This window comes from Leopardus geoffroyi, chromosome B1 (genome assembly GCF_018350155.1).
Source record: "Leopardus geoffroyi isolate Oge1 chromosome B1, O.geoffroyi_Oge1_pat1.0, whole genome shotgun sequence".
NCBI classification, from domain to species: Eukaryota; Metazoa; Chordata; class Mammalia; order Carnivora; family Felidae; genus Leopardus; species Leopardus geoffroyi.
Window position 1 is genome coordinate 79,254,897 of NC_059327.1, and position 27,348 is coordinate 79,282,244.

Genomic DNA, 27,348 nt, shown 5'->3' on the forward strand with positions numbered 1-27,348 from the left:
TTTCTGCTAAAATCACATATTAGTATTTCCATGGAAAAATGAATAAGGAATATATAAAGAATTCACAAGAGCTTGAGATTGTGAATTGTCCACATTTCCTTAGAGCATTAGAATTTGCTTTGGAAAAAGGGGGGAACTTTTTAAAGTTACCAGGTAACTTTTTAAAAATGTTTTGGTTATTTTACAAAGTTCCTGGGATGAGGAAATGAAAGAGCTTATTTTACAACGATAAACATTAAAATAACAAGGCGTGACTAGTCTGGAGAACTAAATACTTTCTTAGAGATTCCAACTCTTCCTCCCTTATTTAAGTAAGGAGATGGGGGGCGGGGATACCACCCATGCAAGAAACAAGATTCATATTACACATATACTTGGCAGGAACACCTTTTAAACTGCAATCCTGATGTCCAAGCCTGATACCCAAGAGTTCTGTAATCTCTGTTCTTACCCTCCCCTGGTCTACCAACATCCTGCAAGCCCAGATAAAAATGCCGTCTCGTCCATGAAGCGCCCCCTTACCACTCAATGGTGGTGAAAATAGCACACCCTCCCTTAACTTCTGCACCAAATGTCACCTCTCCCTGTTTGACAACTCACTTGCCTTATCCAACCTCACTCTCCCCCTTTCTCTAAGTCCCTGCAGCCTACCCAAAGAAATGAGAATTCAGCTTTCCCTCCCCCACAGAATCCAGCACCTAACTCCACACCCAGGAGACATCTGTCAGAGGATGAGAGAAGGAAGCCTGTGGCTGCAGTGGCACCAAAAATGACAAAGTTGACGGGTACCCTGAGCTACTGTGCAGGGTAGGTCACCCACCTATCCATCATCTTCACACTACCTGGCCAGGAGGGTCATAAGCCATGGTACTCTGGCATGTCACCTCTGAAGCTTGCAGCATGCAGAGTAGACAAAAACCTGAGCGGTTCTTGTTTGGCAAGATGACACAGAGCAAGCCATAAATGGGATAATAAGATAAACTGCAACCACGTAGGCCAGGCCCCTCTCGAGGCATGGGAAATACACTATAAAGTTCATTTAATCCTCACAAAAACCTTCTGAGACAGGGGTCATTAGCCTCATTGTAAAGATCAACAAATTGAGAGCTGGAGACCATGAATGCCCAAATCCACACAGCTAATTTAGGGGCAGAAATGGGATTCAAACAAGAAGGAAGCAGGTCTTCCTGAAAGACTTTCCTGGCACTCCAAGTTGAGACAATAGGGCATGTTCCAGAGCACCTATGCTTACCTCAATTATAGCACTTTTTAGTGTTTTGTTTTGTTTTGGTTTGGTTTGGTTTGGTTTTGTTTGCATCTCCCCCACACCCAGAGTTGACCATGTCTTGAAGGCCAACTAGTGTTTTAATTCATAGTTGTATACTGGGACTCTTCCCTTACGATAGGTGCTGGTAAGTGCTTTATAACTAAAATGAAAAAAATGTAATTAAGTCAACATTTTTTTCTGCTTTGTCAAACATAATTTGAGAAATTATTTAAGTAGATTTGCTTTTCACTCATATTCACTCACTGACAGAATCTCAGGAAGTCAACTTTTATTAAATATTTAGTCATTAGATATAATCTTGGAAAGAAATATAAAAGAAATTTGGCACAAGGGTCTCTGAAAGGCTGAGGCTGTAAGTTATATGAAATGAACATCTTTTTCAACCCTTCTGGTTACATTTTTTTATTCCAGTGAATAAAATAGTAATTGGCTCTTTCAGACTAGCATTTGAGTTGGCTCGATTATCAATAGTTTAGTTGCATCTGTTTGATATTTGCATGCATGCTGCCACCTGCACGAGACCACATTTTCATTACTGGATTGTTCCAATATCTACAAAAGAAATCTTAAATTCTCCCAATGTAAGTCATAGCAAGTTGGGGTATTTCTTACAGAGTTTACACAACGGCCTACTAGGCTCCTATGTCGTTCAGTGCCCATACTAGTTTCCTAATTTGACTAAGTGGCTAATTCGACATTTAATGAGCAATGGCTCTGGATAAAGTGTTGTGCAGACACTAGGGTAAGTGACAAGCCCCTGGGGAAAGGAAAGAGCTGCAGAGGAAGTAAAAGCTGAGTGAGGCTGTGAAGGGAACTCTGAACAGGAACCTCATGTGACACAGCACAGAAGGACCTGTGTCCTGCGATGGGAAATGGAATTTTTCCAACAGACAGGAGAACCTGGCAAGCATGGAAGAAAATCAGCAGAACCTCCAAGAACCAAGGAATGAGCCCAAACCAAACAGATATGACGGAAGGAGAACAAATCCAAATGGAGGCCAACAGTAGAAAAGAATAGCTCAGGGCTTTTAAAAAATCCAGCTTGCAAAAACCTAGCAGTTCAGACATATTAAAACCACAAATTAAACACATCACTGAGATTCTGGAAACCCGAGAAACTAAGAGTGAACAGAACGGAAACAGCTCCAGTTGAAAGGCAGAGGGTAGGACACAACAGGTGGGGAAGGAGAAGAGAAAGAGAAGATCCACATTCTAACAAGGAGATCTGAAACATTCTGCTGTGGTCAACTTTTAAAGGCTTTTTTTTTTTTTAATCCCCACATAAAAACTGCTTTTTTAAAAAGACCTTTAACTTACATAAAGTTATTTTTAAGTGTCCTAATTAACGAGTGAATAAAAATATAGGTTTGTCAAAACATGATGAAATATTCAAGAAGTACAGATGTAGAAAACCAAGGATCCAGATTACAAACCTTTATACAAACCCTCTTCTAGAATTATCAGTGGAATAGGTTATTTATCAGATACTTTATATATTAAGACAAGAGTGGAGGCCGGTAGTAAATAAAGAAAGCACAGCCTTTTTCTCTTCAACACAGAACAATCTAGATTTAAACACTGAACGTCTAGAGACAGAAGCTTACATAGCACTATATAACCTAGAACATCACCATTCTCTATTCTTTAACATATAAAACTTTGAGTAAAAAAGGCCTTCTCCCTGTGACCCACAAGGACTTGCCTCCTCAAATAGTATCCATAGTATGACAGCCAACACACATACTGTACTGAACAAGAACATATGATAAATCCTTCACAAACTTAAAGACAGTGAACATGAAGGAATAAAAAAAAGGGGGGGACTTCAGGATGGAATCTGGCCATGAAACAACTCAAGGCATAGACTAAAATTATTAAAATAACTTCTTTTAACATGGCAAGCTATTCTGCGAGGTGCTTGCTGGATATATACTCTGAACAAGTACAACATCAGAAACAGGAAAAGTTTTAGAGGGAGAAGGAGTCAGTCAATAGAAAATTCAAGGTTAGACATTTATAAAAACTCAGTAGGGGGGCACATGGATGGCTCAGTTGCTAGAACATAGTCTATCAGGGCTGTGAGGTCAAGTCCCACATTGGGCATTGGGCATGGAGCAAACAAACAAAAAACAGTAGGGTGGATGGCAAACAAAAAAGAAAATATATTAAGTCATATTCATTTTCCATTTCCATAATATAATGCTCACTCACCACCACCATCATCCAATTAATAAGAAACGGACACTGTTTACATTCAGTACCTGCTAATGAAGTGTTAGAAAACAAACAGTCAAGGTGTTCGACCTTTAAAACAGCCTAAAGAAGACAAGATCAGAGAAAACAGAATCATAAAATACAAAGTAGAGCAGTCAAATCCCCAAATCTCTCATTTTACAGATAAGGAACTATAAAGCCAATTATCTGCCCAAGGTCACAGGTGTGAAAGGAGACCTCCAGTGTCCTGCTGCAAATCCAGAAGACACAGTCAGCTTCATGGAACTCAGCAAACAATCCAGGAAGAGGACTTAGAGGGTGCCTGACTAATCTCCTCTGAAAACATAGCCCTTCATTAAAAAGGTAAAATAGTATGCTAAAAGGAAATGTATCTAATATTTTAACAAGTCACAGGAGAAATGATTCTTTAAATAGCAACTAAAAAGCTGGCACTCTTTGGGCCCATCTGTATAGCTACAGTCATTGAAGCCACAAAGTTTATTTGTACAAAACCATTTAAATATTAAATATTAATATTTAATATTTTGCTTAGGAAGATGAAGAAAAAAAAAGCTTCACAACCCCAAGCCACTGGTGGGGAGGGGGGAGAATCCAAATGTAAAAACTCTCTTCCCTACCTAAAAGTGATGTTATTCTCTTCTGGGCCAAGCCAAAAAGAGTCAACACATGATTGTTACTTTTTGTCCCTCAGGTGAATGCACAAAATTCAGGAAACGTTGGTGGAAATTATTTCTCTGGGATAATTTCAAAGCTCATTGGTATTGGAAGTTGCTAAATATATCTCAGGCTCCCTGTGGTAGTCACCAAATTGTTCCCAGAAATCCTGGCTAACTTCCAGATCCTTGAGTGCAGGCTGTTGTTCACCCACCTCTGAATCCCCAGCACCTATCTATAACAACACTGGCACGTTAAGAGAAGCTCAGTAAATCTGTGTTAAATTGAAGGAAATTATGTCCCCAAAACCTAATATTCTCTTCCTAGTTTCAATAGGAAACTATTGCATCATGGTATAGCAGCATTTCTAATCTTAAACCCTCACATAACGCTACATTCCTCCATAAAACTGAGGCGTATGAGGAAATCAGTGTACTCCCCACAGAGGTAAGATGCTTCTATTCCAAGTGCATGTGAGGTCTGGTTAAAGATATTTTCAAACCTCTATATGGGAAGGTGTAGCCAAAGATTGCTAGAGGTTTTACTATTCCGTCCAGGTGTTTTTGTTTGGTTTACAATTTCATACCCCCCAAGGGGAAAAAGCACATTTACAACATAAAACAACAGATGGTTTACTCCAGCATCTCCTTCCAAGCCGCCAAATGCGAATCAAGAGTACAGTGAAGCAGCAGAGGGACGTCCATCTTCCACGTACAAGTGTGCTCAAATTAGACACAAACCTTTACGGCTCCAAGTTGCTCTTTTCTGAATTTTTCCAAAGGTTTAATCAGGGTTTCGGTTACACTTAATGCCTAGAGAATGAGAATGATAACAAAAGAACATCGTATTAGGTTTCCAAAGAGGAAAAAAAAAAAAAAGTCAGTATTTCATTTCCCTCTTCCACCCCACCCAGAAATAAAATGAACAACATATTTTAACTACTTTATCTCACACTGCCAATGCAACCATCAAATGACTTCTAAATTTATTAACACACTGGATCTCCATAAATATTTTCAGGGAAGAGGAGGTGGGGCAACGTGCCAGGGAAATGTGCAACAGTCCCAACACAGCTCTTTCTTCAGGGAAATAGCAAGCTGGTTGTCTTTAAACAACAAAGGGGTCTATCACATTCATTAACAGAACACTTCTGTTGGAGATTTTTTTTCCCTCCCCCTCCTCAGAAATTTACAAGTCAATTACATTCCTTTACTAGTGATCAGACTACATTATGTAAGGACTCAGTTTGTGGCTACAAATTTACACACTCAGTCTGACTGAAAATTACTCATAAGGATTGAAGGTGTATATGCAAAGCAGAGTCCCTGGAGCTCACAACAAAGTAAATACTGGGCATGCTGGCAAACAGTACAGAAGGAGGTCAATGTGGTAGGAGCCATATACACACTCCAACCACTCGTTCTTCTATTGGCTGCTTTGGGGCTTTTCCTTTGAAGACAAGAACATGCAACAAACAATGCTGAAAATGAAAATCACAGGGAATATTTACCTAACGAAAATGCACTGAAGAGTATGCAGGTGAGTAGTGGTCTTCTCACCCTGTATTTCCGGAAGATCAGAAATATCCAGAATAGAAAAGGAAACTTCACAACACTTTACAAGAAAGTTTCATGCCTCTTTTTACACACACACACACACACACACACACACACACACAAAGGCTTCCAGAAATCCAAGCTTTAAATTACAGAAAAACTAAGTTACTTAGAAAAGTAAAGGATTCTGAATTTAACCAAAAGCTCCTTTGCAATATTCCATTAGATAAGGATTTCTCCCAAAGAAATCCTCAAAAAATGACTATGCCTACTCAAGATAGGGAATCCTCAAAAAATGACTATGCCTACTCGAGATGCCTAGAGTTCGAACTCTCTTCCCCAGGCCACAAATTAGGTTCCACTCACTCCCACTCTGAGAATTTATAACTTAACTATCAAGGAACTGGGGCAACAGAGAAAAGAAAGAAAAAAACAGAGAAAAAAAAAAGAAAAAAAAAAGAAAGAAAAAAACAGAGAAAAGAAAGAAGAGCAACAACTAATCAGGAGAAAAGGATCACTTTCAAAATACTACGTTCATTTTATCCTCCCTATGTTGTTGACCATGTGACCTACAACAATGGCAAACCAGAAAGTCCTTTGTCCTAAAGAACAGAGCAGGGACAAAGCACATGCCAGGAATCCCAACTACTCAGAACAATATGGAATGCCTCCAGCAGATATGAGAAGTTCTGCCATACGTTTTTAAAGGGATCCATCTGACACACAACATCTCACAATAATTTAAGGCGCATTTCTATTAGCACCAGTGTCACTGCCTAGCCTACTCCTTTTCCGAATAAACCTACATATAAGTATATATATAAATACATTCTCCAGGGTGGATGGCCCACTCAAGAAAGAAGTCAGCCCAGCATGACAGTGCTGGGAACACAGAGGCTAATAAGTGCTCAAGTTCACAGAAGATAGGAGAAGAGATTCAAAATCATGTAAGTCCAAGCTTAACCTTAACCAATGTACAACATTGCAATGAAGTACCAAACAGGACTTCCCCTTTCCAAGCAGTCATCCCAATAAACCCTGTATTTCATGAAACAAGTATCTGCGAGCATTCAGCACCAGGTGCTGGAGACACAACTATGAACAAAGTAAGTACAGTCCCTACCCTCCTGGAACTTACTGTCTAGCAGGGAAGACATGATGCATACGGGAACATGTAAGAAAACGTGTGGCTGCAAATTCTAGGAATTCCTTTGAATGGTGAAAAGAACTAAGGTGAGGAATTTAGTAGAGGATTTATAAGGAAAAAACTACCCAAAGAGAGCTCCATCCAAAAAATGACATTTAATGGCACAAAAACAGACACTCAGATCAATGGAACAGAATAGAGAACCCAGAAATGGACCCACAAACATATCGCCAACTAATCTTTGACAAAGCAGGAAAGAATATCCAATGGAATAAAGACAGTCTCTTCAGCAAGTGGTGCTGGGAAAACTGGACACTGACATGCAGAAGAATGAACCTGGACCACTTTCTTACACCATACACAAAAATAAACTCAAAATGGATGAAAGACCTAAACGTAAGGCAGGAAGTCATCAAAATCCTCGAGGAGAAAGCAGGCAAAAACCTCTTTGATCTTGGCCGCAGCAACTTCTTACTCAACACGTCTCCAGAGGCAAGGGGAAAAAAAGCAAAAATGGGACCTCATCAAAATAAAAACTTCTGCACAGCGAAGGAAACAGCAAAACTAAAAGGAAACCAACAGAATGGGAGAAGATGTTTGCAAATGACATATCAGATAAAGGGTTAGTATCCAAAATTTATAAAGAACTTATCAAACACCACACCCAAAAAACAAATAATGCAGTGAAGAAGTGGGCAAAAGACATGAATAGACACTTCTCCAAAGAAGACATCCAGATGGCCAACTTACACATGAAAAAATGCTCAACATCACTCATCATCAGGGAAATACAAATCAAAACCACCATGAGATACCACCTTACAACTGTCAGAATGGCTAACATTAACAACTTAGGCAACAACAGATTTGGCAAGGATGCGGAGAAAGAGGATCTCTTTTGCACTGCTGGTGGGAATGCAAGCTGGTGCAGCCACGCTGGAAAACAGTATGGAGGTTCCTCAAAAAACTAAAAATAGAACTACCCTATGACCCAGCAATTGCACTACTAGGTATTTATCCAAGGGATACAGGTATGCTGTTTGGAAGGGACACATGCACCCCGATGTTTATAGCAGCACTATCAACAACAGCCAAAGTATGGAAAGAGCCCAAATGTCCACTGATGGATGAATGGATAAAGAAGATGTACACACAATGGAGTACACACAATGAAGTATTACTTGGCAATCAAAAAGAATGAAATCTTGCCACTTGCAACTACATGGATGGAACTAGAAGGTATTATGCTAAGCAAAATGAGTCAGAGAAAGACAAGTATCATATGACTTCACTCATATGAGGACTTTAAGACACAAAACAGATCAACATAAGGGAAGGGAAGCAATAATAATATAAAAACAGGGAGGGGGACAAAACATAAGAGACTCTTAAATGGAGAACAGAGGGTTACTGGAGGGGTTGTGGGAGGGGGCTAAATGGGTAAAGGGCATTAAGGAGTAGATACTCCTGAAATCATTGTTGCACTATATACTAATTTAGATGTAAATTTTAAAAATGAGATTAAAAGATGCCAAAAAAAAAAAAAAAGGAAGGGAGGAGAAATGACATTTAAGTGCATATATGAAAGATGAGAAGGAATTAGGGGTGCAGAGAACAAGGGAAATTGTTTTCAGCCTGAACCCAGCAGAGGTAAAGGCTTGAGGTGAGAAATTTGTATATTACAGGAAACAGCAAAAGGCCAGTGTGGCCGGGACATAAAGAACAAAGAAGTAAATGGAAAGACAGGAGTGAAGACAAGGGACCAGAACATATAGGACCTTGAGAGCCCAGGGAATGAGTTCTTTCATTTTGGGTATGATGTAAGCCACGGAAGGTTTTTAAGCCAGGCACTAACACAATGATTATTTAGATCTTTTAAAGATTACTCTGGATTCTCTGAGAAAAAGAGATTAGAAGTGAGGAAATATGGAAAGAGAGAAACCTGCCAAGAGGCTTCTAGAATGGTACATATAACAGAGGATGGGGGGCTGGAATAAGGTCATGATAACAAAAATAGAGTTTTCAGAGATATCTGCAGATAGAATCAAAATAACTGGTGATGGACTGAATGTGGGAAAGGTGGGCGTTCCCAGGATCACTCCCAGATTTCTGGCATGAACAACTGGATACCAGAAATACTATTTATTGAAATAGGAAAATTATGAGCAAAAGCAGCTAGGAGCAAGCACTAAGGAATTATGCTAAATCTAAGATACTAGGAGACACCCAAAAGATAGTAAAACATCTAAATGCCCACGTGAAGAATCCTGAAAAGATGGTTCCAAATTTCTAAGGTGGGAGGAGATGAGATGGTGCCCATGCATGGGTGTTGACCTGTCACAGGAGGAGGGATCCGTCCCTCCCATGTAATAACAAGTAAGAACACAAGTACTGTATCAATACAAATGAGTGTGAAGATCTCATGAAGAGAGGCTGGGGAGTTGCTACCTGATGGTTATTTTTTCCATGAAATACAAGGCAAGATCACTTACAAGAGAGGTTGAGCATGGGAAAAAGTTTGAATAGTGAGGAGAATGAAGGAAAATATCATTACAAACCGTGAGCAGAGCACTTCCTAGAGAAACACGAACATTACTAGGCAGGGCTACAGGCCATTTAAAATAACTGAGCAGCAGTTTGGGAAGACATCCATCTGTCTTGCTGTGCGATTTTCTCTAGCAATGCAGGGAGTGAGTGAGCAGCTAGGTTTAACCAAGGTAAGAGTATTTCCAGGACATGTGAACATATCAGCATAGTATTGATGTGGTGTGCACAGCACAGGCAAGTTGCACAGGTGACGGAGCTGACTGGGTAAAAGAGATTTCTGGAAGGGGATAAAGCAGAGCCCGAAATAGGGCATACGAGTTCTCCAGGCAAAGAGTAAGGATACACTTGATCTTAGCCAAAAGGCCGAGAAGCGATGGCAAAGAGTAAGGATAAAGGGGAGAGGAAAACAGCAATTTCAGGGCATACACCTGCAAGCAATTCAGTGTCACTAACGCAGCTAAAAATCAGCAGAGGAGGCTGAAGAGATCCAATGGGCCCCAGGAACCATCAGAATAGGATCTAGGAAATGTTCAGTAAATGCTAGATACAGGCATTAATAACACAAACACAGAGAGGCCTTTTAAAATGCAAGTCCTAAAAGTTCATCGTGTGGCGTAAACACCGTCCTTTACAAAAGGGGGCCCACAAAGACTACACACAAGTAATTTTAGGTCATTAAATGTGTCCTTCACTTGGATAATTAACGTGATGCAGCATGTGTCTGACTCCCAAGGTCTAACTCTTTTTCCCAAGGAAAACAGTATGAGAGATTTCTTACTGTTTGCAAGTTAACAAGCAAATTTCCAGAATACGAAAGGAGTTGTTGTCTTATCACTATGTCCAACTCTTTCATAAAACTTTTTTGATTAAAAAAACTTTAATTTAAAATCCATTACCAATTTTGTCTTTTAAAATCTGGTTATGTACCTTCTGAACTGAGCCTTAAGCGTTCTATTCAATAAACAAAACAAGAGGAGCTACTCAACGTTTCAGTAAGGCACTGGTGGTTGAGCAAGAAGGATTGTTTTCTTCTTTCTCTCAAAATAGACTAGACACTCCATGGAATCTCTCAGTTCCTTTTAAAAATTTCACAGAAGTATTATATAATATTTGTTAGGAATAAGTGTTACTGAAATGTTCTAATGCCAAAACATGATTCTTCCCCAGAGACAAATGAATACCAAATCAAGGATGGCTCCTAAAACCCTAAAGAAAATTTCTGGTGGTAACAGTTCCCCAATTTAAAAGAGACAGCTGAAAGTAATACTATGGAGAAAAGCTTTCAAATACTAATACAGTAGAAATCAGGTAATTTAAAGAGAGAAAGAAAAAGCAAATAGAGAATGTGATTTTATACTCCACCTATAAGATTATGTAACCATATTATTCCCCATAAAATACTTGAACTAGCCACAATAAGAAATCAGAAAAGGCTTTGACTAATGAGCCTTGAAAAGGGTTTTGGATAGTCTTGCTTAGAAACAGAATGCATCTACATGAATGTAAAATGTGTTGATTTACCAGTTGCTTTCACCTTAGGGCAGGAGTCAGCCAACTTTTTATATAAAAGGCTGGGTAGTAAATACTTTAGGCTTTGCAGTCATATAGCCTCAGTTGCAACTACCCAACTCTTCCATTGTAGCCCAAAAGCAGTCATAAACAGTACATAAGTGAATGAGCACAGCTGTACTCCAGCAAAAATGTATTTACAAATACAGGAGGTGAGGTGGGCTTGGGCCATGGCTGGCTCAACTCTGCCTGAGAGAATCATCTTGAGTACATCCCAAGATGTTCTACTTACTCTTATCTGGTTGCATATTTCTTTTCTTTTCTTCTTTTTTTTCTTTCTTTTTTTTCTTTTTAAGTAGGCTTCACTCCCAGTGCAGAGCCCAATGTAGGGCTTGAATTCAGGAACCTGAGATCAAGATCTGAGCTGAGATCAGGAGTCGAACTTCTAACCAACAGGACCACCCAGGTGCCCCAGTGTATATTTTAATATACATTTACTATATTTGCAGGGGAACAAAACTTGGGAGGAAAGGTTGAATGTTGCATGAGGGAATCACAGTTCAAGTAGCTGTCCAGCTGAAAAGAGGGATTTACAAGTGAGGTAATAGATTTGCCTGGGAAAAGCAAGCCAGTGGGTTTCAGTGTTGAAAAGCAACTGTGCAAGCATTAAAAAAAAAAAGAAAGAAAGAAAGAAAAGAAAAGAAACTATATTAACAATTTATATGAATTTATAGCGGGCTTTAATAACGGCTTTAGTCCCTAAAAATGAGTTAACTGAATGTTCAGCATGAGTCAAAAGAGTCCTAAGTTGCCCTAGAAAAGAATGAACTCATACATTGGCTATGTTCAAACCAAACAAGCCAATCATTCAACGGTGTCCCGTGAGATCAGAATCTATCTCAATAGTATGGATATTGCATTTTAAAAAAGACATTTTCTAACTGGGGTAAAGCGACAATGTGCCCAGAATGCTAAAACAGTGTAGGAGGAACAAGAAAACCAGAGGCATTCAATAGAATTGGGGAGGAAGAGAATATTTAGAGGAAACATGAAAGCTGCCTATAAACATTTAAACAGGTGCTGTGTGAAAGAAGGAAAAAATCATTCTGATTTGCTTAAAGAAGACAAAACCAGGTCTAATGGGAAGAAGCTGTAATGCAGATTTGGGGTTTGCTCCCAAGGGGAGCTCAGTAAGACCTTCATGGACCAGGCAAAGTCTGACCTCTAGCTCCTTTCCCATCAACAAGTACAATCTAGGTGACCAATGCCCAGGGACACTCTATCATAGAGGCCTGCAGGAGGAAAAGCTGGCCCAGGAGACGTCTCATCCAGCTCTAGGATTCTATATGAGGTGGGAGAAGCAGAAATGCAAGCCACATTTCAGTGTTGAATGGCAAATCACAGAATCCATTAAAACTTCACAATTCAAAGTAAAAGAATGAGGCTATTTTATAACAGCCTGGGGGATTAAAATATTTCCAACTAGTCAAGTCTGAAATCCCTTTCGTTAGACATCTGGATGTGAGAACTTCAATGGCTAAAAGGAAAACAGAAGGTAAGGTGATATCTCTGCCTGCCCCCACAGTTCAAGCAGTAGCTGAGAAATCTGTTGGCAATGACAGCTACCCAGCAGACCACCAGACTCTACTTTGGGCTGGGGAAGAACCTCTGCTGATGTTTTAAGGCTGCCCATTTGAGGGCAGGCTAAGTTCTGATGTTCTAATTCTAAACAGAATGGGGCTTGGGGTTAGAAACCCATATTCAGTGAAAAGGCAAAACTACATTCTATGAGATCTTTAACAGTTTTTTAAAGTCTCAATCTAAATAATACAGTGAATATGTCAGTGTAAGTACTAAACCACGCCCTTCTGATCACTTAGTACTAACAAGGATAGACTGAGTCTAATGAAACAGAAGGAATTATGTCTGTTCCCCATGGCCCTTGTTATTTTAAGCCTAGATTCCAAGTGTTCTTGACCCCAGAGGAATGCATAATCTGAGAGCAAAGGAGAATTTCCACTATTTTCTCCCATGACCTTCCAGATACTTCCCATTGCATTAGACTAAATGGAAAACTCTACTTTCCAACTCCAATATCAAGAATAACAGCAAAGATACATCACAGACATGTTTCTTACTTTTTCTTGAAACAGAACCTCAGGATATAACACTATATATATATATAATTATATTTATATTTCTGAACATAAGAAATATTTTTCCCAAAATTGTCAGAGGGACTTAACCCTACATAAGAATTCTCAGAGTCTCCTTAAGGAGTGTGCTTTCCATTATTTTGATCAACAAAGGACTGTTTGAGGAAACAGTCCTCAGCCTGAAACAGCCCCCATCACACCTAGTTTCAGATACTTGCAGTTTACAAAGAGTTCTGGGTTACAAAAACAAGTGGAAGCGAAGAAATTTAAGAGCTTTAGTTATCCTGGAGAAAACCTCAAATTCTAAGTGTTTGGTGTTTTTATAAAGATCACTTCAAAAGAAACAAGGCAGTAGTTAACAGTAACTCATGAAAATACATCTATCTGTCTTATAAAATCTGTAAAAGATATCGTCCAAATGTGCTACACATGGGTATCTGTAGCTTGAGATAAAATATTGAAAGAAAGCAGCAGAAAGAGATTTTTCAAAGGTGCTGTATCAGAAAGAATTCAGACAGATGTGGCCATGACATACTCTGGAAAGTTGTGCCAAAAGATTCAGAATGTGTCAGTGATAAACATACTAATGTAAAAGTCGTCAAGACTTGGAATAACTTTTTTATGAAATAAGTGGGGGAAATTTTTCCAAAGTATACACTAATCATTTGATTTTAAAATATAGCCACATACTTAATCCACTAAATAACGAAAGTAGGCATGTGATTATCTAGTAGATATACACGTGCATACCTACAAGCATGTACATTCAAGCCATCCAAAAACATTTTTGTTTCATCTTCTCATGGGAAAATGATGTTGCATACAGTCAGGCATAAACATTATACGTAGTGGATCTCTGTCCTTCTGGGATACGCACCACCTGAAACACCTTCCTATGTTTGAGAATTCTCCTAACATATGAGGCACAACCCAGCTTCCACTATGGAAGCTGGAAATGACAGACACTTGCTCTCCTAGCAGTCTTGTAGTGAGGTAGCGGGACCCGGCCAGAGTGCCACTAATCAGATCCTGCCAGCCCAGACTTTGATTCGGAAGCCAGTGCTTACAGAAACTAGTGACCAGAGATTCTGCTGAGTAGTAGCAACTCATTTGCAAAAGTAGAAGTTCTACAACCACCACCAGGGGCAGCGGTATGGTTGGTGCATGCTCTGTTGTCTACACCCTGTGGAAAGGGTTGTGACCATCTTCTCCAAACCCAGCTCTGCAGTGCAACTCTGGGCATCTTTCTCAGTTCTCAGAACCATATGAAGATACCACAAGCTACTGAACAGTCTTTAAATAAATTCCCTTTCTGTTCAGAAGACTCAGACCTTGCAACTGAGGACAGACTAACATAGGATTCACATTTCTTCAAAATTTCTGAACTGTATGCAATCGTGTCAAAATGCTTTCAGTACTATCCATCTCAATTCCCAAACAAGATTTTTCTCCTGATTAAACCAAATAATTTTTTATTAATTAGATGATTTCCCATTCACACTCATCCTTTGCTACCTCCCTTTTTCTCTATCTAGCCAGTCTTTCTCTGGACTGTGCTGTCTCCCATCAACTCAGACTCAAGTTATAATAGGAAAACTGAAATGCACAATAAAGCCCTCCCATTTTTTAATACCTAAAATTATAAGAGAAATAAGTCAGAAGACTCTGATGCTGAGAAAAAAACAAAAACATTTCATTGGTGTGCTAAAAGAGCCCGGCCACAGTGACAAATAAGAGGCCAACATTCTTTCATTTGGGCTCAGACCCAACCATTTCTGTTTTTTGACCATAAAAGAAACAATTCTCTTTTGTTACCTGAATATTCTCAACTTTAAAGAAGGAATAATGCTTGTTCGCTCTACCTACTTAACACAAGCAAAAAAAAAAAAAAAAAAAAAAAAGGAAGGGAATGCCACATGAGAAGCAATTTTAACTTCCAAATAAATCCCTGGATATTATTTTATTTGTGAGCACAGCTTAAGCTAAGCTAAATCCTTCTGGTAGAAAAAAATTAATGTAAAAACAAAATTAAACTTTAGAGTGTTGATACCTCAAACTTATCGGCTAAGAACTGGTAAGAACCTTAATAAACCCATGTACAAAGGTCTAACTGAGACATAGGTACAGAGGTGCTATAAATTAATTCTACAGAGTTTAAACCTGAAAATTAAAAGCCAATTAATATAAAATGGTTCCTTGAACATCTGATTCTTTTAAACCACAGCAGTCCAACTTAACAGTCTGGAAATTATAATTTGTAAAATATATATTCCAAATTCACTAGATCAATCACTACACTTTTGTTTTCTTCTGAAAGGCCAAGAATAAAAAGTCCTCCAATGAGAGTTTTTGTCAACTTTCAATTGTAAACTCTGAACAGAGCCTTAATAAAACAAGAGTATTTGAGCTAAGTTCTGACAATTTCTGCTCCCTGGCTTAATTCCCTGAATATCTGGCCATAAACTGGCTCTCAAAAAACAAACAAACAAAAAGTTAGGCCACTGAATCACAAAAAAGTTAAGCTTCCCTTACTTAATGTCTATGTTCTACAAATATATTAGTGTTTAGCTGAAGAGGGAAAAAAAAAAGGAAGCTTGCATCAATTGTGAAGGCCTTTCATTAAAGGCTGCCATTTTACTCCAATTATTTAAATCCAGTAGATCCAACCAGTAAAGATTTGTATTATTCTTTGGAAAAAGTAAGAATCTTCAAACAAAGATTAGGTATATTAGGAATGAGTTAACCTAATAAGGACATGCAGAGATTTAACCTTTATCTTCTTTCCCTCTGTGCATGATGGACAGTAAAGATCTAGCTTCTTTTTTTTTTTTTTTTTTTTACTAAATACTTGGGCAGAACATTGTGAGAAGGAATAAGACGCCACAAAAGCAAGTGAAATAGGAGCCCGACAGAAGGCTGCAAAAGTATCATGAGAGAATTTTAAATTATATTTTTTATCTTTAAATGAGAGAAATTGTAATTTCTGAAGCGAATGGTACAAGTCAGTGGCATAGCTAGAAATGGAACCTCATGAATCAGGCAATAAATTTTCAGTCAAGAAAACATGAGAGGGGTGCCTGGGTGGTACAGTCAATTAAGCTTCCGACTCTTGATCTCAGGTCATGATCTCACGGTTCACGGGTTCAAGCCCAGCATCAGGTTCTGCACTGATGGCATGGAGCCTGCTTGGATTCTGTCTCTCCTTCTCCCTGCCCCTCCCCTGCTTGTGGGCACACACACTCTCTCTCCGTCTCTCAAAGTAAATAATTGAACTTAAAAAAAAAAAAAGAAAACCTGATAGAAATAGAGAGAAAGAGATGGGTGGGGATCTATTCAGAAAAGAACACCTATACATTTGGCCAAAGGCAAAGACACTGATCTCCGGCCCTTCTGTACCTGGGCTACTTGAGTGGCTGAGAGAAGGAGGGTGTCAGACAGAAAGGCTCTCATTCTCCACTAAGCAGCCAGCAGCTGAGCACCTCATCCTGACAAGTGCCTAATCCCTCACTAACTCTCGCATTCTCGGGTGCTAGAACACTGCCCAGCTCCTGGGGCACCTGGGTGGCTCAGTCAGTTGAGTGTCCAACTTTGGCTCAGGTCATATCATGGTTCATGGGTTCGAGCCCCACGCGGGGCTCTGTGCTTGTGTGGAACTTGCTTTAGATTTTCCTTCCCTCTCTCTGCCCTTCCCCTGCTTGTTCTTGCTCTCACATGCACACGCGCTCTCTCTCAAATAAATAAACAAACAAACACTGCTCAGCTCCCAACATTCAAAAATACTTGTTTTATGAAGCAGTAGGATTCTCATACAAATTTAGATAACGTAAAGAATAGAGTTTCTATATGAATTCCACATTCCCTGCTGATGGCAACAATGGTAACTATGAACACCTATGCTGTGTCTCCTGTACATATTATCTTCATTCAAAACAGTCCGTTTCTGTGTTACACCAGGTCCTCTAAGAACCAGACACCGCCACAAGATTAGAAATGCCAGAAATTTATTAGGGGTAATGTCTGTGAGAAAAAGGGGGGGGGGGGCGGGGGTAATCAGGGAGACAGTGATGCAGATCTCATCCCAGTGGAAGGAGACAGGGAGGGGAGGAAGGCTGCAAGGTTGGATAGACATGCATTAGACTGCAGTGCAGTTCGAAGGAAAGTTCAGCAAGGCCATCGGGGACTCCTTGAGTCAAGGCTGCCTGTCAGAGGACTCCAGAGTCCCCAGCAATGAGCTGCTTTAGTACCCCCGCTGTCTCGGTCCTGGCTGGGGGTAGACTGTAGGAGGTGTGGCCTTCACTCTAACACAGTAATGGAACACATAGCAACAGCTAGGTCCAATGGTCCTTACACTCCCTGCAGTGGGCGATCTGAGAGGTGCCCGTCTGCCACTACTTCCTAAGTTCATGTTCTTCCCACTATATGGCCATGGCCACTAGTCTACTCCTGGACCTCTAGTAATGCCCACCACCATTCAAGTTCTGTATTTCATTCAATCTAACATGCCACTAAGAAGACGACACTCCACTTTTCTATATGGTATTATGGAAAAAATATGGAAACCTTGATTTAAACTTTTACATTTATTGAAAAAGTTCTTTGACAGATTTTTATCCTGTATCCCTCTTGTGTATACATAAACAAAAAACAAAATATATTTAAGATATTTCTAAAACTTCTTCAGAGTCCAGCTCTCCTGAATCACTTTTCATCTCACTCATTTATACCTAGTTTTGCCCACACATTGTTCTTTTTTCCTTTGTGCCATCAAGAATAGTGGAGATGCCTTATTTCTTGAAGTGGTACTCCACTATAGGACCCAGAATTTTCTTCCAAGATGATAGCATCCACTTTCTAGGTATTTCCTGATGCTGGAACTCCTTTGACCTAACCAGAAGGTCTTAATGGCAGGTCTTCTAACCGTTACCAGGATTCATACTTCTTCCTCAAGTGACCAAGTGGTTTATTGATTGAAATGTTGAGCTACAGTTATCCAAACAGCCAGGAGAAATAACAACAGGAGCACCTGGGTGGCTCACTCGGTTAAGAGTCCAGCTCTTGGTTTCGGCTCAGGTCATGATCTCATGGCTTTGTGGGTTCAAGCCTCACATTGGGCTCTGCACTGATGACGTAGAGCCTGCATGGATTCTGTCTCCTATCTCACTGCCCTTCCCTCACTTGCGCTGTCTCTCTCACAAAGAAACTTAAAAAAAAAAAACAAAAAAACAAAAAAAAAACAAAAAACAAAGAAAGAATAAAATTCACATTTCTTCAAGACTCCTGCCTGGCAGACAGCAGATATAAGGATAAATTTCCATTCCCCGCCATGTTCAAAGGTGGAAGGAAGGCTGGTAATCTTACAAGGAGCTACAGGCAAAGAATAATGTCGCTAGGATACCAAGAGATAGGAAGACAGGAGAAAGATTCTCTTTTCATCACTGTCACCAACTTATGTTCTAAAGTGACATGGATCAAATCACTTTACTTCACTGAATTCCAGTTTGTTTGTTTTGTTTGTTTGTTTGGTTTTTTTTTTTTTTTTGGTCAATAAAAGGGTTAAAAGTTTCCCTAAGTTCTCTCTCAACTCTTTGTTTTAGGAGCCAAGGCCATACCTTTGAGTACTTCATGACTGGATCTGACAAAAATATTTTCCTCATGCAACTGCAGACTCAGCTGAACTTAATTCTCACTATTGGAACCACTCCTCTAGATAAGACAATGAAATGAGGGGGCTGGTCACATTCTGGTGTCTGTTGTTGGTGTGCATGGATGTGTGCTGGGGATGGGTTGAGGAGTCCTTGTCTACTCTGCTCTTTCGTGTCAGTAATAAGGGATTTAATCAGAAAAGCGGATTCCTCAGAAGTGGACAAGAACAAAGCCCAAGATATGAAATACAGGAAACATAAGTTTCAATAGGGAAGTAGAATCTGACGATGACAAGGCTTTGAGACCACAGATGACTATGAGTCACCAAGAGAGGGCACTGAGTCATGAGCAAGGCCTCCCACGTAATGGGGTCCACCAAGGAGCCCAATCCTCTTGCCTAAATCATCCTCACTCATTTTAGAATTCTGATTTATTCGAGTCAATTCTGACTATAACCTCTATAGGTTTCTGAGTAAAAGTCCAACTTTCAAAAAGTATATTCCTAGGAAACACGTTTCACAATGACATCTGTATCTGATTGAATTAATAATGAGTTTACAAGGGTAAAAAACGGATTTATGTGAACAAAACAGTGTTGTCAAATTGTAAGGGTCAGTTCCAAGGAGAAAAATTCTTTATAAAGTTAGGTCACTGACAACTTTTAAACTAAACTGAGAAATATTCTCACAAAAGTTCAAGATGGATTTTTTCCCCACCTGAATATGCCTTCCAATAGAACTGTGCGCGCGTGCGTGCGCGCGCACACACACACACACACACACACACACACACACACAAATGTCACTTTAACTGTAAAAGAACTGGTTAAAATCAGTTTGATATACCATATGAAATATAATATTTACAGTAAGATTAAACTAAAGGCACAGTCTTTCCAGTGGCATGGAATGCCTTAGGTGCCCAGCACATTACAAGAACTCAAAGTAATGCTAAACACGAACACTAAAATTCCTAACAGCAGAAACCTATTTAAAAAAAAAAAAAAAAAACACTAGATATAGTTCAAAATCCTTTGGAAACGGCATATAAAAGCTGAGGTTTTTAAAGTCTATTTTATTTGAACCTCCTAGTAAACAGAAAGTCATCAAAAACCAATTTGTAGTGTTTCCAACTTTCAGACATCTCCAGCTCCAAGGTCAGGAGGTTCCAATTTAAGCATGCTTCACAATAACCTGGAGGGGTTATTAAAACACAGACTGATGGGCTGTACCCCAGAGTTTCTGATTCAGTAGGTTTAGGGTGGGGTCCGAGAGTTAATATATCTAGCATGGTCCCAGGTGATGCTGATGCTGCTGGACCAGAGACCTAGCTTTGGGAACCACCGTCCTCTGGTACTTAAGACAAAAATAGCATAAAAATTTCTCCCAAAAGGTAAAAGATATTTAGTTCATTTTAACCAACACACGTCATTTTAAGAGTATCAGGAAATACTTTTGAAAGAAAAAAAACAAAGTTTTAGAGTAAAAATCAGTATCAAAAACCCCAAAAGAGCTAGAAATCACTTAAGATACTTGACACAATGAAAGACCAATGAAGAAGGAGTGATGCAAATTGGCAAGCACTGAGGAAACATCCATTGTGTCTTGCCTGGAACCACCTAAGCTATCGACAAAAGCCTTTGGTACTGAGAAGCCCAGTGCCTTCTTTACTAGGGCATAAGCTCAGGGCAAATCACCTAGCAAGTGTTCCCTATCCTGGTGTTTTCACAAAAGTGAAATCTGTGGTGGAGAAAAACATGAGGAGGAGGAAGGAAAAGGGGGAGGAGGAGGAAGGAAAAGGGGGAGGAGGAAGGAAAAGGGGGAGGATGAAGGAAAAGGAGGAGGAGGAAGGAAAAGGAGGAGGAGGAAGGAAGAGGAGGAGGAAGGAAAAGGAGGAGGAGGAGGGTAGCAGGAGGAGGAGGGAGAGGAGGGGGAGGAGAAGGAGGAGGAGGGGGAAGAGACGGAGGAGGAGGGGGAGGAGAAGGGCAGGGGGAGGAGGAGTAAAAGCAGGAGGGGGAGCGGGAGGGGGAGGAGTTCTCAAAAGCCTACGGAGTCTAAAATAATTGATTAAAATAGGTTTGATATACCATATAAAATATTTTTATAGTCAGATGACACTTTATAAAGGCACAATCTTCCCAGTGGTTTGAATACCTTAGGTACTCATCACATTTCAGGAAGTCATAAGTAATGCTAAACACAAATTAAGTAACAGTAAAATTCTGAACAGAACAGGGTCATCTTGCTCAAGTAGGGAAAGGATGCAGCTGGTGGACAAGATGTCTCTTCACTGTTTGGCAGCCCAGTCAGCACCCAGCCCTCTCTGGATGAGAGGGAGGTAACTTTTGTGCACCATCTGGCAAGCTCTGCCTTCTCTCTCAAGGCATCCCCTCTTCCCTGAAGCTTTCCTCAACCTCTGGGCCTCACACAACTGCCCTGATTTCCCAAAATCCTGAGAAACTGAGCAGTCGTGTTCAGGAAAAGGACAAAAAAAAAAGAAAAAGTTATGATAAAAGAAGCATATAGAGAGGTAAATCCAATATGAAGGTTAAAAGAACATCATAAACGCTGCAGCACTATTTTAAAAGCCCTTAAATTCTTGGACAGCTGCCCACCTCAGATCAGTACGCCATGTCCTGCCATGCCAGAGAGAACATCTCCAGAATTCTGGCAGTGAAACACCATACAGTACTTTCCTCAGAGAACATGCACAGAAGTGAGCTCAGCAATTCTGGCCACAAACAGCACTCAGCTCCCAACTGGAGTTGGTCAATTTCACAGTCAAGGCTGGCAAAGTGATCAATAAAAAGTACTCACTTGAAAACACTATTCCAAAAAAGTCAATATTGGCCTTGTAAAGGGCATGACACATTCATTCACAGAAATTTCATGCAGGGGTTGCGGGGAGACACTCTGCCTTCCTGACCAGCCTTCTTTCCAGTTCCCTCCTCAACAACTGGCTTTAATAGCTATGTAGCTAGACACTGGTGGGAAATAACACAAACAGATACCTCCTTCTTCCCCAAATTCTGTCTGCCCGGAAGAAACTAGTGCTTCACTTCTATCTTTCCTTACTTGGATAACCCCTACTCATCTGTCAACTGAGGTCTGAAAGGACATCTCTACTACGCTTTCCCTGAATTCCCCAATAACTCTGTTACCACAAAGCATGCTTTGTGTAATCTCTCCCAATGGACGGCTAACTATGCAAAGGGAGGAACTATGCCTTTATCTTTATAGCACTTGGCACAGTGTATGGGCACACACAGTATTTGTTGAACTATTTATATCTAAGCCTATTGAGGTATACAGATTAGTCATGTGTGTATACATATTCCTGATGGCTCACAACCAACAAAGAACTTGTTCCTTATTGTTGAGCTTCCAGTCTGATGACTTTATTCCTAAAACCCAACATCCTATTTTAACATTTATTTAAAAAATGGAAAGCTTTTTAAAAAGTTTTTTTTACCCTGGTCCTTGCCTTCTAAAACACAGATCAAAATATTTTTTCATATTTTAATGACTCAGTCTTAATTATGAACATCTAATTATTACAGTGCAACATTTAATTTAGGACTTCAGAAAACACTCATTGTTTTTGGTTTTTTGGGTTTTTTTTTTTTTTTTGAATATTTATTTTTGAGAGAGACAGAGCACGAGTGGGGGGAGGGGCAGAGAGAGAGGGAGACACAAAATCTGAAGCAGGCTTCAGGCTCTGAGCTGTCAGCACAGAGCCCGACACAGGGCTCAAACTCACAAAGCGTGAGATCATGACCTGAGCCGGAACCAAGTGTCAGATGCTTAACCAACTGAGCCACAAAGGTGTCCCAACACTAACTGTTTTTAAAGATTAAGCGACCACTAAGATTTTGTTAAATTCTTAGAACCAAGTTTAGAATATTTCAACCTCTATGTTAGAGTTGTGATTTTGCATTCCTTTTTCTTAATATGTAGCTTTTTGCTGCTGATGTGTAATAACTGTAAGTGAAACAAGAGTTTTTAAAGATTTCCCAGAATGCACTGGCTTCTATTTTAGCTACTTAAAGACTTTCCTCATCTGTATGTCACGTGTTGGAGAGGTATGAACTTGTTAAACCACACAAAGGTCCTCCTTTGTGTCTCTGCTCCACAAACTCCAGCTCAAACACAACTTCTTCCACAAAGTCCTTCCTGATAAGCACAGACTTAACCTCTTCCTACTCCATGAAACCCCACCTAACTTTGTGTTATCACAGGAGAATAGACTTTTTGTAAGTTTATTTATTTGGGGGGGGGGGGGCGCACACAAGTGGGAGAGGGGCAGAGAGAGGGGCAGAGAGAATCCCAAGCAGGCTTCATGCTGTCAGCACAGAGCCTCACTTGAGGCTCGAACTCACAAACCATGAGATTATGAGCTGAGCAGAAATCAAGAGTCAGATGCTTAACTGACTGAGCCACCATGTGCCCCAGTAGAATATATTTTAATTCATTTTTTTACCAGTTATTCTCCAAGGCCATACTGAGCACTTCCTAGGGGAGGTATCTTTTCTTATTCAAAAGTTTAAGGCTAGTGTCTAGTAAGGCATCAAAGTTTTTTTTACTAAGTGTTCAAAGTTGTTTAAAACAAAGGTAGCTAGGGGCACCTGGGTGGCTCAGTCGGTTGAGCATGTGACTTCAGCTCAGGTCATGATCTCACGGTTTGTGGGTTTGAACCCCATGTCGGGGTCTGTGCTGACAGCTCAGAGCCTGGAGACTGCTTCAGATTCTGTGTCTCCCTCTGTCTCTGCCCCTCCCCTGCTCGCTCTCTCTGTCTCTCTCTCTCTCAAAAATAAATAAACACTAAAATATAAAAAATTAATAATTAACTTAAAAAATTTAAAAAAGGTAGCTGTGGGGGCGCCTGGGTGGCGCAGTCGGTTAAGCGTCCGACTTCAGCCAGGTCACGATCTCGCGGTCCGTGAGTTCGAGCCCCGCGTCGGGCTCTGGGCTGATGGCTCAGAGCCTGGAGCCTGTTTCCGATTCTGTGTCTCCCTCTCTCTCTGCCCCTCCCCCGTTCATGCTCTGTCTCTCTCTGTCCCAAAAAAAAATAAATACACGTTGGAAAAAAAAAAATTTTTTAAAAAGGTAGCTGTGATTCCATGCAATTCTCATGGTTACAAAAAAGTGAGACCCCTGATGATGGAGATTAGACAGAAAGACCCAAAGAACACCAATATGGGTTAAATACTAAACATTTTCATTTTTATTATTAATTTTGTTATAACTCATTGATAACTCAGGAAGTAGTACTATTTTAAAGGTCTTTTAAGGCTAATAGAAAAGTATCAGAAATTCTTAGTAATGGAAAAAAGGAAGAAAAACCTACAGATTAAAAGAGACTTAGAAACTTATCTATCAAATGCAATGTGTTTGGATCCAGATTCAATCAAACCAACTGCTGTAGGTGAGGGCAGACTTTAAATGAGTATCAGAAAATTTTGAATATAGCCTAATTCCTTCTAATATTAAGAATGACGATTTGCTTGTCTTTAGGTGTGTGAAGGATATTGTGGATCAGGAAGAGAGTTAACCTTTCAGAGCTCTGTAGTAGGATATTTATGCATGAAACAATATAATGGGCTTTCTATCAAATTGTGGGGGCATGGGAGTGGGGAGTGAGAAGTATAGGAGAAACAAGATTGGCTGTGTGGCAATGGTTACTGAAGCTGGATACTGAGTACATGCAGTTTAATTATATTTCTCTCGGGGCGCCTGGATGGCTCAGTCGGTTAAGCGTCCGACTTCGGCTCAGGTCATGATCTCACGGTCCGTGGGTTCGAGCCCCGTGTCGGGCTCTATGCTGACGGCTCAGAGCCTGGAGCCTGTTTCAGATTCTGTGTCTCCCTCTTTCTCTGACCCTCCCCTGTTCATGCTCTCTCTCTGTCTCAAAAATAAATAAATGTTAAAAATTTTTTTTAAAAAATCATATTTTTCTCTCTACTTTTTGTACATGCTCAAACTTTCCCAAGCTAAAAAGCTTTAAAAAAAAAAAAAAACGTACGAGGTGTCCTTTTAATTCTATGGTTGGTCATAGCTGCTCCCTACCCCCCGCCACCAAACTGCCTTCTGGCTTTGAATAGTTTCCTGCTATGCAGGAGTCGCTGTTCCCACAAATGTGTTATAACATCCTGTCCCATTCCTCCCTGAGGTTCCAGCCTTATACAGACAACATCCTATTTCTACTTCTACCCTATACCAGAAACCCAGCCCCATCATCCCCATCCTATCTAAAAGACCCTATCAACCCCCAACACAGCTGAAGATTGCACCAAGATGCCAGCTATTAATAGCCCTGAGAACCACACTATCTGCATCTGACAGCCTGGAGCTAAGACCACATTCCAGTTTTTTGACCTAGTCAGTGCATCTCAAAGAACACAAAACAGAAATAGGACATCAAGACAGAAGTAGTCACACAGTATTTTGGTGATGATAAAATCCAGCACGGGTCCACCTAACACTCTTCCCCTAAATGTCAGGATGCCTCACATAGTTCTCAGCTGTACGGGCCTCCCCTCACCACCCTACATATAGGAGTACCCTGCCCCACTCTCTGACTCTTTAGCTACTAACTTTCCTTCACTTTGATTTTTTTTGTTTTGTTTTGTTTTTTTTGGTTTATACATTTATTTTGAGAGAGAGCGAGAACACACAAGTTGGGGAGGGGCAGAGAGAGAGGAACAGAGAGAGAATCCCAAGTGGGCCCTAAGATGACAACAGAGAGCCTGAAGCAGGGCTCGAACTCACAACCCACAAGATCATGACCTGAGCTGAAGTTGGACGCTTAATTGAGCCGCCAGAGGCCCCTCTTTATTTGATTTTGTAGGACTTACGCTACCTGACCTATAGTACATGTTTATTTATCACCTTCCCTTCCTAGAATGCAACTTCCATGAGGAAGCTTGCTTGGTTTTCCTTTGTGTGCTCAGATTCTAAACAGTAATTGAAACACTCAGAGATCAAATGTATATTTGCTGAAAGCTCAGGATCCCAGGAAAAATAAACTAAACACCAAAGAGGGCTGGGAACAAAAAAGTTGATACTATTAAATACATAAACTGAGTATACACACTTCCATCACTACCCACACACCCACATGTAGTACAAAGGTGATAGCATTATTTTTATCCACTATCACATTTAGACTTTCTTAAATGGCTAAAAAATTAGTGACTCGGGATCACACAAATAATGGCTGAAGATGTCAGTCTGTGCCAGATAAACCTAACAGGACCACAGTACCTTCACAGGCCCTCTATAGTATTCACAATATAAACAAATCATCTCAGGATATAGGGTACAATGCAAATTATATTGGGGTTTTTAGAAGCCATATGTCACTGTCACTTTTAAAACAAAATCAATGTCCTCCCACTACTTCTTCGCCTACTGCAACTACACTAGACAGAAATCCCACCACCGCCACCACCAAAGAGATTAATTACAGTAACATCTAGGAAGCTGACCAAAATGGTGGGTGATTCAGAGTGCCTGGTTCTGGCTCTACCTCTCAGCTACCATGTGATCTTGGGCAAGGTACTATGGCTCAATGTCAAGTGTAAAATAGGGAACAATAAAAGAGTCTCTATCATAGGTTGATCATAGGGTTGATATCCCTGTACCAGACACACACTAAAGGCTATCTTAGTTATCATGTTCAATATTATTATTATAAGCACTTCTGAACCCACTGGTACACTTATACTTTAACATAATTCTAGGTAGGACTCATTCTCAAGGATACAAAAAAAGCCAGTTTGTCATTTTTTTTAACACCTGTAAAATCTGGTGAGAATAGATAATATATAATAATCTGGGAGCAATTCTCCTATAAATCTTTATTGAATGAATGAATCACAGACATTAGGAAAGAAGCTTTTAAGAAAAGTGAGAAATTATTACTCAATACCCTCAAAATCCATTGCTGAGCATTTTGTTAAATAAAATCATCCACTCAATGCACTCAGCATATAGCATCAAGCATGTGGAGAGCACCCAATGGAAAGTACTTATTATTCTTACTGTTGTGATCATGAACCTCAAGGCAAAGAGGGATTCTAAGGACTTCCTGGCCCAAATTCTCTCCCTCCACACAGCCTAAAAATCTATAAAAATATGATTCAGACTCTAACATTGCTCTGCTGTCCCTCTGCCTCTACATAAGCTTTTCTGCCTTGATCTTCTAGGTACATCAATGTTCTGCCTGAGACTCAATTTAAATGAAAGTGCTCCACTGCTAACAAAAATCTAGAAAGCACTGCTACAGTCCAACCCACTACTTTATGGATAAAGAAACCGGGCCTTGGTCTAGAGGTCCAGCAACTTGTCTAAGATCTCACCACAGTCAGCACCACTGTGGAACTAGAAATCCAGGCTCCTGAAACCTCATCCAGGGCTCTCCACTGCTAAGTGTTACTTCATCCGCAGATAAATGCATCAAAACTTCTACCAGAACCAGCTTCTAGACCCAGATTTTCTCTGCTTGAAGTTCAATTTACTAATTCACATCCCGCAACTCACCATAATTTCTCTCTGTTCTTCCAGATTCTTCAAAAAATTAGAAAATTCACGTAAGGAAGCATCTATAAAGAGA

The 27,348-nt window shown here is 40.1% G+C and overlaps 1 protein-coding gene across 3 annotated transcripts in view; it reads right to left on the reverse strand.

Annotated features, from left to right (window-relative positions):
- Positions 1–27,348, reverse strand: part of ARHGAP10 (Rho GTPase activating protein 10) — a 325,048-nt gene that overhangs the window by 214,935 nt on the left and 82,765 nt on the right. For all 3 annotated transcript variants that reach the window (XM_045466135.1, XM_045466157.1, XM_045466146.1), the window contains exons 3-4: positions 27,276–27,337; positions 4,918–4,989 (exon numbers count right to left, since the gene is read on the reverse strand). In XM_045466135.1, the coding sequence (XP_045322091.1) occupies positions 4,918–4,989; positions 27,276–27,337 (134 nt within the window). The remainder of the gene's footprint in view (positions 1–4,917; positions 4,990–27,275; positions 27,338–27,348) is intronic.